Source organism: Equus caballus, chromosome 1 (genome assembly GCF_041296265.1).
Source record: "Equus caballus isolate H_3958 breed thoroughbred chromosome 1, TB-T2T, whole genome shotgun sequence".
Classification (NCBI taxonomy): domain Eukaryota; kingdom Metazoa; phylum Chordata; class Mammalia; order Perissodactyla; family Equidae; genus Equus; species Equus caballus.
Window position 1 is genome coordinate 1,349,217 of NC_091684.1, and position 13,404 is coordinate 1,362,620.

The following is a 13,404-nucleotide window of genomic DNA, read 5'->3' on the forward strand; positions in this document are numbered from 1 at the left end:
GGGGGCATCTCAGCCCCGCCTCTGGCCCCCACCACCTGCCCGGCGCCCCGCCCCTTCCGGCCCCGCCCTCGGTCTCCTGGCAACGGCCCCACCTCCTGCCTATGCCCCGCCCCTTCCGGCCCCGCCGCCCGGCGCCCTCCGCGGCCTCTAAGCCTGGCTGCACGGGTTCCCGCTCAGCCGCCCCAAGCGCCACCTGGCCCGGGACTTCAGCGACGGCGGTGAGGGCGAGCTGCCGCGCGGGGGTCCTCGCGGGCGGGCGGCCCGGGGGGCAGCGCCGCGGGCCGTCGTCAGCTGGGCCGGCGCGCCCCCCGCTCGCAGGGAGTGGCCCACGGTCGCCGCTCCCGGCAGAGCGCCCCGAGCGGGGACCCCGGAGCAGGGCAGGGGCTTGACGGACCGGCGGGATGGGGGAAACTGTGGGGCCAAGATACTGGCAGCGGCGGCTCCAGGAGGGGGGACGTGGGTCCAGCTCTCACAGCCCTCCTGCTGCGGCACCACACCCCGGGGACTCCCCCAGGACTCAGAGGCCACGGGACAGTGACACGTGAGGACACAGGGATTCTGAGCCGGCCAGCCAGGCTCACCTTGCGCACCCTCACCCCCAGTGATGCTAGCGGAGATTGTGAAGCACTTCTACCCCCGGCTCGTGGACCTGCACAACTACATCCCCACGTGCAACACGGACCAGAAGCTCAGCAACTGGAGCGTTCTCAGCAGGCAGGGCGGGTGGGCTGGCAGGCGGCAGGACTGCTGCGCTCAGGCCAGCACAGGCTTTCTGGCTCCCTGCCTTTCCTGGTTGGACTCCCCACTCTTCATTCTCTAAGGCCCTCCCTCCAAGGCAGGCTGGGCGGGCAGCCTCCCCCTACACCCCTCGCCTCTGAGACAAGTTCTCAGGCTGTTTTCTTGCTGTGGGTTTCCCTGACAGCCTTGTCAGTGTTGTGTTCCTGTCCACCAGAATCTCACCATCAACCTGGGGTTCCTGGGGGCTCCTCACCAAGAGGACAGCACTGGTCAGCTTGAGACCTGCTCACCAGGGCATCAGTCCTGCCTTCTGACTGTGTCCAGCCCATGCTGACCACACTTCTCACTCACCAGTAATTCTGGGTGCCAGGCTCTGTTCCAGGCACAGCAGACACGGCAGTGAACAGGCCCCTGCCCTCGCGGAGCTGAGAGTTTAGTGGGAAGACAGATAAAGAGGGAGAAGTAACCAGTGTCAGGTGTAATGAGTGATATGAATTGAAGGACGAGGCTGGGTCCCTGAGGAAGTGAAAGTGAGGAGAATGAGATGGGGGCAACCTGCAGGTGCGACGGAGGCTGCAGTGGGGAGCAGGGTGCAGAGTCCCCGAGTCCTCGCGGGGGAGCTGAGGAGTTGAAGTTGGGTGGGGAGGGGAGCTCAGAGCTGCCAATGGTCTCTGGAGGCCAAGCCAAGGACCCAGCTCCTCGCCTGGGGGCACGAGAGCCACTGCAGGGTTGAGGCCTGGGCAGGCTCTGATAGGACTTATTTCAGTGGGCTGTGAGGGGAGAGGAGACTTCGGGGAGGTGAAGGCAGGGAGAGACAGCCTCCAGGGGCAAGAGGGTGGCAGCTGCAGGCAGGCGTCGGCTGTAATGGTGGTTAAGTCAGATTCTGAGCCCTTGGGAGGTGAAGCAGCAGGACTTCCTCAAAGAGCAAAGGGTGACAGGCAGGAAGGTGAGTCCTACCCCAGAGAGTCCCTGAGACTTGAAGGGGCCCAGTCCTAGCCTCTGCCCTGGAAGGAAAGCAAGCCCTCCGCCTGCCTTCAGCGCACACTGCTCTGAGGCTGCCACCTGCTTCCTTTGCAGGAAAGTTTTTCACAAGTTGCGTTTGTGTATCTCCGAGGTGGATATCCAAAAGGTGGTGGCCAACACACCCGGGGCCATCGAGCCCATCTTGTGTGCACTGAGGGAAAAGGTGGAGGACCGCACTGCTCACGAGGACCCACCCGGCGCAGACGTACATATCAGTGCCATCTTACGGTTTGAACCTGCTGTGTCTGTCTCGCTTGGACATGGTCCCATTAGCTGCCAATGAGCCAGCAAAACAGGAAATCAGTGGTGGTGAAGCCCCTGCTCCCACGGCTCTGGGGTCCAGACTGCAGTGAAGCCCGTGGTGGTACTGCTGATGGGGTCAGCCCTCAGACCCTCCCAGCCTTACCCGCCTGCCTCTAGGGAGTGAAAACTCCCTTTTCAGGGGCCAGCCCGGTGGTCTAGTGATTAAGTTTGCCTGCTCCACTTCAGTGGCCTGGGGTTCGCGGGTTCAGATCCTAGGCACAAACCTACACACCACTCATCAAGCCATGCTGTGGCAGCATCCCACATACAAAATACAGGAAGATGGGCACATATGTTAGCTCAGCGAAAATCTTCCTCGCCAAAAAAATTAAAATAAAAAACTCCCTTTTCAGTACCACTCACTCCAAGGCCAGCCCAGGCCATGCCCTCGCCCCTCCTCCAGTTTGTCCCCTGACCTCTCCCCCAGTCTGTGACTGGAAAACTCAGGGAGGGGAGTTGGTAACGAGGATGGTGTCAGCCCCTTGGCCACATCCACTGTACAACCTCTGAAATCTTTGCAGGACCCAGGAGCCTCCAGTGCGCATGCTGACGGGCCATGGGTGGGGCTCACCACCCACACGCATGCTGGTAGTATCCAAAGCCCTGACTGGGGAAACTGAGGCCCTCAGAGCCCCTCTGGGCCTCCCGTGAGGGTAGCCCCTTAGAGACAAGGTGTGTGGCACTCGCGTTCACACACCTGCAGGGGAGGGCAGGTGTGCTCAGTTGCACACAGGGCCCAGTGGGCCTCCAGGAGGGCAGTTCCTCGCTCCAAGGGGACCACAGGGGAAGCCCTGGCCCCCTCACCTCCCAGGCACAGCCCCCCAGGTGGAGAGCCTGCAGCCCCTGTCCATAGGCCACGCAGAGCGGCCGTTGCTCAATGGACACATGTCTAAACAGGGAGCCATTCACAGGCCTCAGGGCTGCGTCACGGACGGTGTTAGGCCAGGCCCGTGCCGTGTGGCATGTCTGTGGGCTCAGCCCGTCGCCCGCAGCTCTGTGCTGCTGCCAGTCGGGCTCCTCTCCGAGGCGCAGGCCCTGAGCTAGTGTGTCCACTCTTCTCGCAGGCCTACCAAGCCCCTCAGCGCCGTCTGGCGTGAAGACTCTTTGGAGTCAGATGGCCAGAGGTGCATGCAAAAGGTGGGCCCCTGTCTCTCGAGCTGTCTGCCGTCCCACCTCCTCTCTGCCTGCCTGCTGGGTTGAAGGCCAGTGTTTGCCTTTCAGTCAGGACCCAGCTGGAGGGCCCTGGGAACACGCAGACCCCAGGGTGCAGCAGCTGCTGGAGGAGAAGGAGCAGGCTCTGGCTCTCCTGCAGGAGTCAGTCAAGGTAGGCAGTGGGCCCCTCAATGCCCAGACACCCTTGGGAAGCAGAGGCCCTGGTGGGAAGCGTTCTGGGGAGGTGCTGCATCTCTTCTGGCAGCTCGGACCCAGCCTGGGTATGGTGTGAGGGGGCAGGCAGAGTGCCTGACCAGGGTTAACCCACATTTAGTTCGATTATTCAGAAAACAATTTAATTATGGAATATTCCACACATCCCCAGGAGCAGGGAGAACAGTATAGTGGACCCCCACCCCCTCCCATGACCTCACCACCGGGCCTCACCAGTTGCCAAACCCTCTGTCACGTGCCAGAGGCTGCAGGCAGTCACAGGCATCACCACCCAGAGGTGCTGGACAGCAGGCCCAGAGGCCATAGGAGCCAGGCAGGGAGCAGAAGACACTCCCCGAAAATCCACGCCTGGTTCTGCAGTGCACGCCTGGTTCTGCTGTGCACGCCTGTCCCTCTGCTCCACCAAGGGTCTTCCCTGTTCCTGGGCTCAGGAAGTGCTCAGCTCCCTCTCTGCCATAGAGAGTGACCACTACATGCCCTCTCCCCTGCCCAGTGGGAGCACAGGTGGCAGCTTCCGCCCCGAGACAGTGGGGGTGCAGCTGCAACAGCCAGGCTTCAGGGTCAAAGGGGCTGTTGGGAATTGTGATGACCGCACAGTTCCCGAGCGGGTGCCTGGATCTTGACAAGCTATTTTCTTGACGAAGCAGGAAAGTGATATCATCATGTGGTTTGCGTTTGCTGAACGACAGCAGAGAGGAAGAGAGAGGAGAGATGAGGCTGCTGTCTCAGCAAGGTCACTGGTGGCCCTCGTGGCCACGCCTGGTCTGGTCCTGGTGCTAACAAAGTGAATCCTAACTACTTTATTTTACAAAACCCCGAGGGGAAAATAGTTTCATCTGCCATTTAAAATGGTGACACATTGAGTGCTGTTCCTGTCATTGTCACTGGTGTGAGGTACTCCACATGGGATGAAATAGACACCCGGGGACCATGGTTTTGCCTCAGTGGAGCAGCGGGTGTGCAGGGGCAGGAGCCTTCTGTGTCGGCCAAAATAGGAAGTCCATCACGGTGGACAGCGCTCACTCAGTGCGAGGCTCGGACACCCCTGCCCTTTGTGGCTTGTCGGTGGGGAGGGGTGTGGCCGGGATGTGGTAGTATGAATGAGCACCTGAGTGGCATGCTGAGTCACGGAGGGGGTCCGTCTGCTGAGCGCTCACACCCTGCCTCGGCCAGCTGGAGCTGTCTGTCCTTAGCTGGGCTGTGGGGAGTCACACTGTTGCCTTCACTTTGGACATGGTGTTTGGGGGCAGACGAGCTTTTTCAAATCCAGCTATTCCACTTTTCTCGCCTATTCAAGCGTGCCTGGGTCTGTGCTTCCAGTGAGGGGAGGTTTGTGACACGGCCGTCCCTCACAGAGGGGGCCCGGAGGGGCACAGCAGCAGCCACGTCCAAGGCAGGACCGTCTGAGGGAGGGCGTGGAGCTGGGCGACTCCTTCTGCACCATCGTTCTTCGTGAGAACGTCTTCTTGGTCTGAACTTTGAGAAGTAAACGTTGTACATAGTATCCAACTGCCGTGCATGCCTGCAGTGCTCCGGGTGCCTGCCGGGGGACCCAGCTGGGCCCTCCCAGGCTGCAGGGGACAGGCTGTGAGGTTCCAGTAGGTTTCGTAGCTCTGGCTGGGCGGAACCCAGGAGGAGGCAGGGAGGGTTGGGGGAGGAAAGCCAGTCCCTCCCATGACCTACCAACTGCACCCCCTCCCTCTCGTGTCCCGCCCTCCCTGAGTCTGCTCCTGCTGCCCAGAACCCCTGACCCCATCATCACCCTGGTCCCTCAAGCTCATTTCCAAAAGGACCTTTCCTGTGGGGCCCCACACCTGTCTCCCTCCAGGGTGACTCACTCAAGGGTCTGACCACTGGCCAGGTGGCCTTGCAGTGGGGCTGGCTAGACGCTCAGCCCAGGGGCTGAAACTGCCTGGCTCTGGCAGATGGACAGGGCATCCTTGGTTGTGCCTGATGTCTTTCAGACATGTGTGTTTTCCTGAAGATTTTGCAGATGAAGGTGGTCAGGTTGGAGCAGCTGGTAAAGCTGAAGGACCAGTGGATTGGAGTGCTGTTGAGACCCAGGGACAAGCCCCAGTGACAGGCCACAGAGAAGGCTCCTCCCAGAGGGCTCCTGGGGGATTCGAAGGAACGCTCCCTCCCCAAGTCGACTAGACCCTGAACTTGAACCCACATGGGACTCCCCAGACCAGGGCTCTTCCAGATGTGGCCGTCCGCGGTCCAGTAGGCTCAGAGCCGGGATGTCTGTGTACAAAGCCCTCTGGAGCCCTCAGCATGTGGATATTTGCAAGTCTGGAGCCCAGGGCCCCTCAGGCTGCACGTCCCAGGTTCCTGGGGTGTCGCCCAAGGTTCTTGCCTCCGGAGCCTGGTTTGGGCATGAAGACTTAGCTCTGGTTCCCTTGAGCCCCGAGATGTCTTGTCATCAGCATGAACAAGGAAACACATCTGTGAACACAGAAAGTGTAGTCTGCGAGTGTAGCGTTCCTCCTGGTGTCCGAGGGCCCCAGGCTGGCTGCCAGCATCGTGCGTCTGCCACCCTGAAGTCGTGCGGAGGATTCTGTAGAAACAGCTCACTGGGAGGTTGCGTCCCCCTAGTCTGTCCACTTTCTGTGCTGAAGGGAGCCCCTGAAGATGGGGAGGCTGTGTGCGTGCTGGCTACCATCCCTGGGTGGTTCTGGGAGCCTCGCAGCTGTCCCCCGTGATGGACTGGTCACTCCGCTTTGCTCGGGAGAGTTGGGGTCAGGGTGGAGCTGGGCCTTGATCCAGTGTGGCTGCAGCCTCCTCACCACGGATGGTCCCCACCCAGCCCACACGGGGTACGTGGCCTTGGGATGGGGACTTCAGGGTGCCTTGATGTGGCCAGGGTGCCCCAGATGGTGAGGTTGGCTGGAGGGGACAGGCGAGGGGTGTGTTCTGCTGGCTTCTGTGTCCTAGCATCCAGCCTGCCTTGCTTTTGCACCCAGAGTGGTGGGCTGGGAACAGCCCAGACTTTTATTCTCCTCCTCCACCTGCTGCCCACCCCCAGGCTCCTGGGCCAAGAGCCTGGCCCCCTACAGGGTCTCAGGAAGCAGTGTCTCCTCCAGCCCTGAGTCAGGGCCCGCAACACAGGTCAGGGCTGCGAGACTCAGAGGGCAGGTCCGAGGCCCTCCTTGAGAGTTGGGTTTTAAGCTCCATAGGAGCATGACTGAGGCAGATTTGCTCCCTGAGCCAGGAAGCATGTTGAGACTCATGGGTTAGGAAGGCCCCCTGATGGTGATAGCCAGCTTAGCCCGTGCCCAGGCACCCAGTGGGTAGGGGCTGCATCCAGGAGGGAGCTGTTCCCAGGAGGGGAGCCCTCAGTTGCCTTCTGGGTGGGCTGGGCGGGGCTGTCTCAGAGGTCTCCCCTCTGCACAGCTGCCCCTGCAGAACGAGGAGCCGCAGGATCTGCGAGGGGTCCAGGCCTCGGTGGGGGCGTCCAGGCCCTGTCGGCTGTGGGAATCTGGGCTACATGCAGCACCTGCTGGTTCCTCGTGTCAAGAGCGGAAAGATCCTCCCAGAGACAACACGGCCCAGAGCTCACCTCAGCTTGGCAGCTGAGGGAATTACAGGAAAACCTGGCGGAGGGTCCAGCCCAGAGCCTGAGGCTGCTTCAGACCCTATACCTGGCTGCCTGCCGCCAGGCTCCACAAGCCAGGATGGGTGGCTACCACCGCTGCCTTGGTGGTACAGCAAGGGGCTGCTGCTCTGCTCCAGGGCCCAGACACATGTGAACACATGTGTATACGTGTGAGGCTGGTTGGTCCCTCGTTAAAGTAGAAGGCCACTGTGTGAGTGTGCGTGTGTGTGCTCATGTCCCTGTGGGTGCGGGCACACCTGTGTGCTTGCCAGTGAAGTTGGCCCTGGAGGTGGCCCCGAGGGCTGGGCTTTGGGGTGGAGATGAAGAATGGAGCTTGGGGAACGTGGCCCCAGTGACGGTGCTGCTCGTGCAGTGACCCGCTCCCTGCAGCGACCTGGGAGCAGGTGCAAGCAGCAGGGGCCTGAAGGCAGCTGAGGAGCGCCACACCCAAACACCCCAAACGCAGGCCCCAAGCCCACAGTGGCCTCTGCGGGGTCCCAACCAGGGCCCCCACCCCTGCTCCACTCCAGCTTCTGGGGGCTCAGCCCGGGGCTGGGGGTAGGAACGAGGAGGGCAGTGGGGGCAGGCCTGGGGCTGACCAGAGGCCAGAGGGCATGGGACAGGGAAGGCACAGCTTGACTCTGTGCCACCAACAGGGGCAGGAGCAAAGAGGAACAGCCCAGGGTGGGGCTGGTGTGTCCCCAGGGCAGGACACAGCAGGCCAGCTCTTGGGGCCCCTGATCCAGGGGCCGTGGCTGCCGTCCAGCCCACCCCGGCCCCTCAAGGGATGGCCCCACTCAGACAGTGGACCTGGTGGGCAGGTTGGCGGGCAGTGGGTTCTGTGTCCTGCTGGGCTCTGGGCAGAGCCAACTTAGGCCTGTGACTCGGGGAAGTAGGAAGCAGGACCTGGAGGCCGGCCCGCACCGCTTGGGCTGTTTTGGGTCCTGGGCCACTGGTGTGGGAAGAGCCTCCCCAGGTCTGTGGGAGCGGAAGGGGGCTGCTTCTCCCAGCCTTGCCCTCGGCTGGCAGAGACCCCAAGGCTGGCACCTCAATGAGGGCTCCACTGGGGCCTGCCTCTGGCCTGGCAACTCCCAGGCCCTCTGGGCCCCTCTGGCCACGACCTTGGGCAGCCATGACGTCAGAGGACTCCCGAGCCCAGCCCACATCTCTGTGGGGTAGAGGGCTGACAGCCAAGCCAGGGTGCTGTCCAGGGTACTCCATGTAGGCCTGCTGCCCAGCGCCCCCACCTCCCCACCCCACCCCCCTGCCCTGCAGAGAGCGTATCACCTGTGCCCCCTCAGGCACTCATGGCCTGCGTCTTGGGGCCCCACTCGGACGAGGCTGGCTGGGGGTGCAGGTGCTGGAGGGGCTGTGTGTGCCACAGGCTGCAGGGTTGGGGGTCTCCCTCAGGCATGTACAAAGCTGATGACAAGTGAATGGTGGGGGTGCTACTGTGAGTCCCCCACCCCACCTCCATTTCCCTGGGTCCCTGGGGCAACCTCACCATCAGGCCAGCACAATCTCAGGCCCAAGATGCTTCTGGATCCTTCTCTGAGGAGGCAGGAAGGATGCCCCCTACAGCCCCATGAGCATTCTCTGAGCACTCTCGTCCCAGTTCTAGTACCGTGGGCTGCGGGCACTCCCCTGGGGACCGCCTGACCTTGGGCTCTTGGGGTGCTGGTGCTCCAGGGTCCCTGGGAGCACTCACTATCTACAGGTTTCTGGGCTGGATTAAAGGGGTCCTCAGAGGGTCTGGGGTCCGGGCCAAGGGTCCAACACCTCCCATGTCCACCACGGAGGCTCCTGCAGACGGTTAAAAAGGTGGAAGTTGCGTTTCTCCTGCACACTGGGGGAGGGGGGTGGGGGGGGGTTGGGCCTGGGTCTCCAACCCCTCCTGCCCACTGGGGTGGAGATGAAGTGGCTGTCTCACCGCAGTGGGCACGCAGTTGCTCAAGGGGATATCCTGTTTCAGCCGCAGTCTTAAGGAGCAGCGTCACATCCTGGCCATGACTCCTTGGTGAGGAAGCAGCCATGAAACAGGCACTGAGTTTAACGTCACTTGCGAGTCACGCTGGTGGGCTCCGTTGCCCATGTGACTGTGGAAAGAATCCAGCCTCAGGGTTAAATCTGGGACAAAGTCAGAAGCCAGGCCAGTTCCGCCCTGCAGCACACAGGTGCTGCCCTCCCACCGCAGCTCTGTCTTCACTTCACACTGGGGGCGGAGCAGGGGGCTTAAGACGGGTCTGAGTGCAAACCTACAGAAACTCCAGTGTCTTCTTGTCATGAGCAGATTCCCGTCTCTACCATGTCAAGGCTCTTCCTTGGAAAGAAAGCCAGAAAAGTCCGACAGGCTCTGGAAGAGCCTGAGGCAGCCTGCTGATCCACTCATGTCACACGCTCTGTCATCCCCACACAGCCCTCCACTCGGACCCACACAGCTGCTGGGTCCAATTAACCCTCCAGTTTTAGAGACTTTCTCCAACCATAAACCACGTAGAGCAGGAACAACCGCCGGAGAGTTACTGAGAAGTTTAAAGGGAACTGGGGGCCGGCCCCTCCCCAGTCCAGAAAGCAGATGGGAGTGCTGGTGCAGCTCTCCAGCCACGAGGCGGGTGCACGGGTGCACAGCCTATCACCCGGCAGATCTTTTCGCATACGTTAAATATTTCATAATTTAACAAACTTCTTAGGGGGAAAACCTTAGGACGCACAGAGACGTGAATGTCAACTGGTGATTAGAAAGCCACTGTGCCCTGTGAGCCGTGCCGGGCAGCATGTCACCACACCCACACTGCGCTGACCAGCTTCTCCTCCGACCAGCTGCCCGCTCAGCATCGCGAGATCCAGATAGAGCCTGGGCTTCTCAAACCCACTTCTTCAATTGTAAAATGGGAAGCAGGGTGCCCACGGGGTGAGACTGGCCCAAGGGTGACTCCTTGTGGCCAGTGTGGCAATCATGCCCTCCCGGCCCTTCCTTAGGCCTTGGCAGTGCGCTGTGATTCAGGTCTGCAAACACCTGGGTTTGGGGCTTTGATGCCCTGGCCTTCCTTGTCACTGTCCTGTCCGGAAAGGACTGGAAGTTCCCACTTCAGCCAGAAATCTGCAAGGCACCGTGACCTGAAGGGCAGTGGTGGAGGGCCCCAGTGTGGTCAGAGATAATCTCAGGATACCAGCTCGACCTCCAACCCGTGGGGCGCCCTGACCCATGGCCCACCCGACGGCCCCACGGGTCCCCCTCCCTGGCTCATGATTTTGCAGATTTTCCTGAATTTTGGCTTTCCCTTCCCAGATGTGTTTTTGAGTAAGTGAGACAGAGGCCAAGGAGGCTCTGGCTCTGTCCAAGCCGGACACGGTGCTGCTGTGGACACGCCTCGGGGGGCGCCAGGCTGAGGCCCGCCCAGGTCTCCCACGGGCCCCACGGGCTGGAAAGTCACTTCAAACAGGCCTCGTGCTGCCAGGAGCAGCAACGTGCAAGCAGGAGCCACAACCCTCTCCCTGTGGCTCCGGAGCTCGGAAAACGAGAGGACAGCGTCCCCACACTTGCGGCGCGCCCTCCAGTGGCAGAGGGGGTAAAGAGCAAGATGGATAAGTGAAGCGTGCGCATGGTAGGGAGTGCAGAGTGCCAGCTAGAAATTGAGCTGGGAAGAAGGAAATGAAAAGCCTGACATTTAAGAGTGGGTGTTCAAGGGAGCCCACCACAACTGACTTATTTTTTTTTTGAAAGATTTTTTTTTTTAAGATTTTTTTTCTTTTTTCTCCCCAAAGACCCCCGGTATATAGTTGTATATTCTTCATTGTGGGTCCTTCTAGTTGTGGCATGTGGGACGCTGCCTCAGTGTGGTTTGATGAGCAGTGCCAAGTCCGCGCCCAGGACTCGAACCAACGAATCACTGGGCCGCCTGCAGCAGAGCGCGTGAACTCGACCACTCGGCCACGGGGCCAGCCCCCACAACTGACTTTTGAGTAAAGACGTGGAGAAAACAAGGTGGCCGGTGGTTCAGACAGGGGCAGCGGGTGCAAAGGCCCTGGGGCAGAGAGCCAGGGGTCAGAGGGCTCACCACCCACAGCGTGTGGGCTAGTGGGTTGTGGTGGGGACTTTGGCTGAGAAAGGTGGGTGCTGTTGGAGGTGCTGAGCAGGCGAGAGGTCAGTGTTCTGGCAGGGTCATCGTGGCCACAGTCAGGGGATGCCTGGGTGGCAGGCAGGGAGATGCCTGGATAACCCGGTGGACCAGGACCAGGAAGGATCAGTGAGAAGTCGTCGGGTGCTGGGTGCACTGTGAAGGTAGAGCCAGCGGGGTTGGTATTAAGGACACACAAACGTCCTCAGCATGGCTGATGCGGCACATTTAGAATTCCAGGAAACAGGGAAAGTGGATGCTTTTGCCAACAAGTCACAAAGCCCTCCTCGGGCAGAATAAAACCCTGAGATCTGGGCTACCCGGGCTTTGTACGCGGTGAGCTGTGAGGCTGTCTCTGAGCCGGAAGGGGGTGCCATGGTGCTTGGCGTGTCTTGCACGTGTTAAAGATCTCATAACACTAAAAAATTTTGTGGGAAAAAATACTGTGGGATGCACAAAAGGTGTAAAAATGTGAACTGACGATTGGAAACTCGTTGCTGAACAATCTGCTTTCGTAAAACTTTGAAGATTTACTTAAAATGTAAAGCTCACTTAGATCAAAGCAGTAAATAACTCAAGTGGTGAAGCAGCTGAGCAGATGCATTGATTTCAGCTAGGCAGAGACAGCAGCAACAGCAGACACGGCGGACACAGCAGAGATGGCGGAGACAGCAGAGACAGCGTCGATGAGGGGGACGATGATGGCCGAGCAGGATGGAGCCCAAGAGCGTCCAGACAACGAGCTCCAGCCGGTACAGAGTCGTGTCCGGGGCTGCTGCACTGTGGGGTGCAGGACACTCAGCGCCCTCAGAGGTGGGGGCTTCAGCCCGTCTTGTGGCCCAGCAGCTCTTCCCCCTGTGGCTGCCAGGGCATCTCTGCATTAAACCCACCCCTGCCTGTGGACCGGCCTGGTGCTGCAGTCCCATCAGGCGAGCTGTGGGGAACCTCCTGCTGTGGGCGCCCAGAAAACACTGGTACCATCGTGGGAAGGGGGCTGCGGGCACGCACCACAGAGGTGGGTGACATGCCCTGAAAACAGGCGGGACAGAAAATCGGGATGATTAACAGCCATGGCCTTTGAGCGGCAGGGGTCCCTACTTTTCTGTGTGGTTCATAATTTCCATAATAGCGACATGATCTTCTATGAGTGGGAAATGGGAGCCATGGTTCTCTGGCCCTTGACTGAGGGACACGGCCCTGCTCTGCTCCCCACATGTCCTTGGAGTCTGTTCCAGGGGTGCCGGCACCTCTCAGAGACTCTGAAAAGGCCACAGTTGTTAAAAAGAAACTCCCTCAAAGATCCATCCAACGAAGTGGCCAAAGGTGGACCGATGACCTTTCGGCTATCCAGCATGCCCGGCTTCTCCCCACCAGGACAACGGAACCTGGTGACCAGGAGATGGTTGACGGGCTCCTGGGGTCGGAGCAGCCTTGGCCTCACCCAAGAGAGTATGGGGACCCCAGGCCCAGACCCCTCTGCCCTGCAAATGTTCTCAGGGGGGTCTTTGTCTCCTCCCCTCCCACACAGAGGAAGAGGCCTCATGGTGGGAGAGTGACACCTCTCCTCTGTGCCCCCTCCATCCCTCAAGCCGGGGCCAAGTAGTCACCTAGGCAGAGGGCAGGTCCCGGTCAAGGAGGGTGGGGCTGCACGGTTGGGGTGGGGCTGTGACACTCCTGGACCTCAGCCATGGGTGGTGCTGTACCAGCTTGCCCACCTGGTTGCTACAGGCAGCCCATGCAGGGTGGCTGTGGGTGTTGTGGGCCCGTGGGTGTTGAGCCTTCTCTGGGCTCCCAGAGGGAAGCCCACCCTTCCAGGGGGCCCCAGGAGAGACTGAGCGGGGGTAGGGGTGGCTGGTCCCACCTGAGAGACAGCCGCCATGCCCGCCTCCTGCTTGGTCCTGCGTGGCCTCAGAGGGTTCCGCCCCCAACCTCTGCCCCAAACTTTCCGACTCCCCCTGGCCCCTCTGCCCCCACATTCCCGGTGTCCCCAGCCAGGCCAGGCCCTGCCGTCCTTCACCGCGGCCTCCCTCCTCCTTCCTTCTGCCCGCGAGCCCCGTCTGCTGCCCGATGTGTGTCAACACTGCCCTGCAGGACGTGGAGGAGGAAGGAGAGGGCTCTGCTCACCCACATTTCCCCGCCCTGCGGCCTCTAAGCCCACCCTGCATGCCCTTCACCACCCCACCCCACAGGGCCCAGCTCTAGGTCCACGGCCCCAAACCCACAGGTGCACACATGTGTGTT

General features: G+C 60.8%; 1 protein-coding gene across 6 annotated transcripts; it reads left to right on the forward strand.

Annotated features, from left to right (window-relative positions):
• Positions 1-108: 108 nt before the first annotated feature.
• LOC111775984 (sperm flagellar protein 1-like) lies at positions 109-12,260 on the forward strand. Of its 6 annotated transcripts, XM_070244487.1 has the most exons (7): positions 109-218; positions 603-714; positions 1,816-1,966; positions 2,586-2,652; positions 3,129-3,201; positions 3,286-3,388; positions 11,781-12,260. In XM_070244487.1, the coding sequence occupies exons 2-7, from the start codon at positions 605-607 to the stop codon at positions 12,045-12,047; spliced, it is 771 nt and encodes a 256-aa protein (XP_070100588.1). In that variant the 5' UTR covers positions 109-218; positions 603-604; the 3' UTR covers positions 12,048-12,260. The 6 variants fall into 6 exon arrangements, 5 of the variants coding, with proteins under 5 accessions (XP_070100588.1, XP_070100495.1, XP_070100560.1 ...); XM_070244394.1 differs by lacking the exons at positions 109-218; positions 603-714 and adding an exon at positions 273-541 and having other exon boundaries at positions 11,777-12,260; XM_070244459.1 differs by lacking the exons at positions 109-218; positions 603-714 and adding an exon at positions 273-541.
• The last annotated feature ends 1,144 nt before the right edge of the window (positions 12,261-13,404 follow it).